The 6246-nt window shown below is 45.9% G+C and overlaps 1 protein-coding gene across 1 annotated transcript; it reads right to left on the reverse strand.

The window, feature by feature from the left end:
- Positions 1–1456: 1456 nt before the first annotated feature.
- LOC117428835 (transcription factor JunD-like) lies at positions 1457–3424 on the reverse strand. The gene has a single exon (XM_034047794.3). It carries the CDS (start codon positions 3018–3020, stop codon positions 2127–2129), a length of 894 nt encoding a protein of 297 aa, XP_033903685.2. The 5' UTR covers positions 3021–3424; the 3' UTR covers positions 1457–2126.
- Positions 3425–6246: the final 2822 nt, after the last annotated feature.

Below are 6246 nucleotides of genomic sequence, written 5' to 3' on the forward strand. Positions count from 1 at the left end.
CACTGCTAAAACAGGGTTGACCTGGGTGACAGACAAAAGTACACAATGCACGTATCAATGCCCCGGAAGCAGTTTGTTACTGACGCTTCCATCCAAGCTTCTCTGGATTGAACCGTCTGCCCAAATGTTGATTAGAGCAAATGTTTCTTCATCCCTGCTGCAATCTGGCTCATGGTGTGTCTCAAGCAACAAAAATACGGCAAAACGGAAAAACAGAAACATTCCTTGCAGAAGTGAAACCTTCATGCAGGCGCGGCTGTTTGTTATTGCATCTGCTCACAAACAGCTGTCATGCATTTTGTCTCTCAACTCGGGTCAAAGCATGTTGACCCACAAATCCTGAGATTGGTTGCTGGGACCCAGGTTAATATGGGTACGGCCCAGGTACGGGGTTTCACACTACACAGAATTGTGACCCGGTAGCCAGAACCCGGGTAGCAGTGCCAGTCTGAAAGGGGCTTTACAGTGAAGGCAATCGAGGCTCTGCATTACCCAATGGTAGATAATGAGCCATCAGTGTGTGTTGTATTGGTTTGCACGAGGAATTCATAATGCATGTGTTCTGGGGTTAACATCCAACAGGTTGTAGAAGATGAATGATTTGTTGCAAATGCATCTTCAGTGTTCAGTATACTGGCACTGATCCAAACACATGTCTACTTGATTAAAGTTTTACCTTAGAATTCTGATTTAGTGTTTTGACCTTGTGGATAAATGTCTGATAACATTGAGGGATTCATCCTATTCAAGTAATTCATTACATACAACGTTATTGTTTTTACCATAATTAAAACTGTAATATAACTATGGATCATTTAATTTACTGTCTCAATATTTTTGTGGCAAATATTGTAATTTTTTTTTTCTTTTCATGTTCCTGTAATTTTTTTTAATGGAAAGTTATTTTCGTTATATTGTATAACCAAAACAACAAACCCGCTGGAAATACTGTTGAATTACATAACATACATCTTAGCTACATAAAACACATTGCTGTCTATGCTTTGTTGGAATGTTGATTTTAGTCATTCACGTGATGCACCATAATACCCCACGAACCTTAGGTTTAGGGTTAGGTTATTGTTATGAAATAAACTTTTTGTACTTAAAATTATCACCCTTATGTGATCGGGCTGTAGCATATAATGATGACGTCTATTACGAGTTGCGCACGCAGCACTACCCTGCGTGAGCTACGCTGTGGGAGCCCTTCGCTCTGCAGCGATACCCCTCTCAACAGACCACGGGAAGGAGGTTGGTCAATACGTCACAGGGGCGTTGTCAAATCATTCTGTTCGTGTGCATCAAAGTGAGCAAACAACGCCCCCTTCTGACGCTAGAAGAATGCTACCTTCCCAGAATTACTCGAAGAAAATATATTTTACCATGAATTGTCAAACTTCTGGACTGTCATTTGTAATATTAATCAAACTGAAAAATAAATCGACTGAATAACTTGTGTAACTTATTTAAACAAAAGTTTTTTTTATTCGTTAACACTTTTTATTTGGACACGAGTTCCAGGTTGAAATATATAACCGGAATGTGAAGACTGACAAAAGTCATACTGTTCTCAGTGCAACATGATAAAATAGACAAAGAAGAAGGTAACAAACACGCAACTCATATCCTCACAATAACATAACCATAACAGCTTCACATTGTGCGAAGTAAACAATAAAAAAAGGACGTTGACAATATAAGACACTGTACAGAGGTCAATTTTTTTATATAAAATATACATTTTTTCTCTGTTGAGTGCTTGTAAACATTAAGGCATTACACTTGGAACATTGCACTCGGCGAGACCCTGGCGGCATTCACCAAGTTTGTCGTCACAAACATGCACAATATTTTTTTAGAGTTCTTCTCATTCAATAAGGCTTTCAAATACAAAATGACGTCATTTAGAGATCTGTTATCATAATCCCCAGATGAGAAATGGGTGAAAACGGTAATAAAACAGTCCCATGTAAACCTTTTACAATTAGGCTGGTGAGCCACTCATTAGTGTCCAAGTCTTTAATTTAGAGCCCAATTACCGTTCTGTGGTTTGAAACACACACGCACGCGTCAACAGCAATCAGTTCTGAGCTTATACAGGCCACGAGAAAGTTCATGCTTTCTTAATAAGCCTGGACCTGGTGTGGCAGTAACTGGCACCCACTGTTTACATGGCTCATAACTTTCTGTTTCAGCTGGGCCACCTGCTCTCGCAGGACGCTTGCCGTGGAGGCTAGCTCTGTGTTTTGGGTCTTGAGAGATTTGACTTTGTCTTCCAGCCGCGATATTCTTTCCAGTTTCCTCTTTCTGCATTTGGAAGCGGCGACTCTGTTCCTCATCTTCTTCCTCTCCGCTTTTATCCTCTCCTGCGTGTCCATGTCGATGGGCGACAGTGGCGGGCTCTCCCTGAAGCACTGCACGTCAGGTACAGTCTGGGGTTCGTCCTTGAGCGCCTGTAACCGTGACTGCTGCTGCTGCTGCTGCTGCTGGCCCATATGGTGGGGAGGCGGCGGTGGGAATGGTACAGTGTCTGTGGAATAGTTCACATTGGTCCCCATTGCACTGGTGTAGCCGCTCAGTGTAGTGTAGATTGGAAGGTCCGGGTGCATGCTGACGCTAGAGCCGTTATTCGAGCTCAGGTCCAAGGTGCCGGCTTGAACGCAAGTCCCGTTGAGCTGGTTCTGTTTGTGAAGGTCCTCCAGCGCTTTCACGAAGCCCTCGGCGAACTCTTGCTCCTCAGTCACGGACTTCGGGTAGAGGAACTGGGAAGTCGGGGTTGTGGTGACCATTCCATTGGATTGTATGATGAGCCGCTCCAGTTCGGGGGAAGCGAGTTTCAGGAGCCCCATGTCGGGAGAGTTGAGGATCCCGTCATTGTCTCTCAGGTGGGATTTCAAGCCGGAGGCGGGGTCGCTCAAGTTTAGGGTCATGTCTTTCTTCATCATGTTGTTGTACGAGTAAGCGCTGTGTGCTAGAGTTGCATTCAACACATCATCGTGATAAAAGGGTGTTTCCATCCTCCCCTTTTAAACACGTAGGAAAAATAAAGTTTGCAGTTTGGCAATCGGGACTGCAGACACAATTTTGTCTTTGACAGTCACTTCAGAAATATAAATCTTAACTTTCTGTTTTCTTTAAAAAAAACAAAAAACTTTTGTTTCTGCCAACAATTGATAACTTTTTTTTTTTTTAGTCTTCCAAAACACTTTTGTTCCTCGTATGATTCTTTTCAGGCGCTCGATGTGCTGGAATTTCCTGTTTCTGTTCAATCTTCTCGCCTTTCATTCGTTACAAAGCAAAGCGAACTTTCAAATTTCCCTTCACAAAACTCGCTGCGTATACAACTAGTATGACCTGCTAGTGGCAGCTCCTTTCTGCGCTGTCACCGTCGCTCTGTAAATGTATCTATTACTGAGCGCTCTGCCTCGCTCGCTCCTATTTCTATCTTCCTAAATTCCATTATGTCATTTCAAAGCTTTCGGATTGGACAGAAATGACGTTTTCTTCCTGTTCGATTTAAATAAGGGGCCGTGCTATTGCCCGTTGCCATGGAGAGCAGGGATAAACTGCAAACAGTGCGGTGCATTGTGGTTTGATGTCATGTAAAGAAGATGGGAGGAGTGAGAGGGACAGCGAGAGGGAGAGAGAAGGGGAGGGGGGTAGGTAGCACGTGGTGTTTTTAGAAAGAGAGAATTCACATCGGCACATACAACGTCACATTTATTTATAGCTACAAGGGAGTGCCGCTGCTGTAGTGCTTTGGTTTTCAGAGCAGGCGTAGTCGAATGTAGCTCGAATTGAACAGGTTTGACAACTCAGAAGAAAAGCAAGCATGGAGAGTGGAGAGAGCGAGATACTCTGTGTGTGAGTCTGTAAAGGGCCAAGCAGTAGAGTAACCTTAAAAAACCCCAGAATGTTTGATTGCCAGTGAAAAATAAATACTATCACATGATTTCACCAAATAAAGCAGGATTATTAAACTCCAAATTGTATGTACATCTATTTGTGCCAGTCTTTTTAATTAGCATTTAACTGTACCCTACTCAGCACAGTAGGCTGCAATGCTTTTGTTTGGGCTGAATTAATGAAAGCACAGAACTCTACATGAGATAAAGTTTAAACCGTGTTAAACAGACCGCGCCTTTTGCGCTTTGTGATAGATCCAGAGTTTATGGACTAGAAAGCAAGTCCTTTTATGTATTTTGTGAAACATGATACTGCCCCTGAACCCGATGGGACGAGCAAATGCCTACGAGCACGCTCATATGAAGGGCTACCCTTTCTGTACAGTGTCTTCAGCAGTGCACGGGCGGGGGTCAGCTGCCTCAGTGACTGTGAGCTTAGTGAAGTTATCCAATACTACAGTAAAACAGACTAACACAAGTCCATTATTACCATGGATATATATATTACAGATGGCTCAAGATCTTTCAGCCAATCGGAGCACACATATCGCCTTCTGTATTCCATGACACATCAGGGAGAACCCCTATTCTAGACCTCAGCCATGTCGCTTTCTGCTTTTACCATTCTGTGTTCTCCACATCAGCACGGTTGACAGCACCGGGTTTAAAAATTCTTCAAACCTCTTATCAATCACATGTGCAATGGACTAAATAAAGGTGGGCAGTGATTAGAAAACACATTTGGAACTTGTGTATTAATAATAAATCAGTACGGTCTTCTCTGGCTAAGAGAACACCCCTCGGGAAGCAAGCGAAGTGTTCTCGTAGACAGAGTTAGCCAGCAGACATAATACGAATCAATCAATCAATAAATATGTATTACTTGTCATGACGCACGTGTGTCAACATAGGAAATGAAGTGAATAGTGAGAGCCCCAGTGGAGCATGAGTGAGGGAGAAAGTGTGCTACCTCAACTCAACCCCACGCAACTCAACCCCACCGCAGTTACCTTCCAGCCCCCCATTGAAGCCATAGTCAGACGCACCGGAGATAGTGCCCAGGTCCACATAGAGGGAGTCCCGATGCACCGCTCTGACCGACACAGGGTCCTCCATCACCCTTGACCACCCTGATGTGTTACAGCAAGCAGGGACGGACTGGAAGGAACGAGTCCACCAGACCCGGTGCAGCTGAAGACTGTGACAGTAGAGCCGCGCCCATAGAACACAAGGGATCAGAGTGAGAGGTGCGGGTGGATCACTATCGTGCGTGCCGCAGACTGGAGAGCGCAGCAACAGCAGGACTATGGGCACAATGAGACATACTGGGAGATGCTGCAACAATGCTGGATATGGCCGGCATCTGGAGAAGAGCGATGGCAGCTGATAGTCCCCCGAACGTTACAACCTGCTGTCCTGAGCGTTGATAACGGACTCCACTGTACAGTGGAGTCACCAGGACCCTATGATGCCTGATACGCCTCAGTGTTAATACTGGGGCCGCTGCCGGAGGGACGTGGAGGACTAACTGCCAGAGATGCGATGACTGCACAGCCCGCAAAGGACCCCTGGGCAGTCCCACACCCCTCTCCAACAATTCCCGGTGGGGTCACCCCTGGAGAGAGTCGTGGTAGACGTCCTCTGACTCTTCCCCGTGTCAGACGGTGGCAACAGGTTTGTCTTGGTAGCGATGGACTACTTCTCCAAGTGGCCCGAGGCGTACACTCTGCCGAACCAGGAGGCGGGCACCGTAGCAGATGCCCTGATTTAAGAGGTTCTTCTCCCGTTTCGAAGCCCCTCAAGAGCAGCACTCCAACCACGGGAGGAACTGAGTCCCTTTTGTGCTCACTGAGGTCTGCCGCCGATTGGTGATTAAGAAGCCAGGTTGGTGATAAAGAAGCGACGGGTTGGTGGAACACTTCAACCACACACTGTCCACCCAACTGGCCATCGCTACCAGCCACCACCAGCAGGACTGGGACCTTCAGCTGCCTTTCATGCTCTTGGCTTACCTGATGGCAGTACAGGAGTCAATGAGCTGCACGCTGGTCCTGTTGAGGATGGAGAGGGAGCTTCAGACCCCCGCAGAGCTACAATTTGGACACCCAATTAATGCCCAAGCACTATCACCAGAACCGGAGTACGTCCGCCGACTGCAGGATAGGCTGGACGCTGCCCACCAGTTCCACACAACTCCAGCAATGAGAGTAAGACCACGTCGCTTTCGGACTCAGGTCAGTTCTTCAATTGAGCCAATGGGCGAAAAAATGGTTGGAAGTATGCCTATAAAAGGGTGTGCTTTGCTGGGGTTTCCCTGTTGAGTGTAAGGAGTCTGAGA

This window comes from Acipenser ruthenus, chromosome 47, assembly GCF_902713425.1.
Source record: "Acipenser ruthenus chromosome 47, fAciRut3.2 maternal haplotype, whole genome shotgun sequence".
Lineage (NCBI taxonomy): Eukaryota > Metazoa > Chordata > Actinopteri > Acipenseriformes > Acipenseridae > Acipenser > Acipenser ruthenus.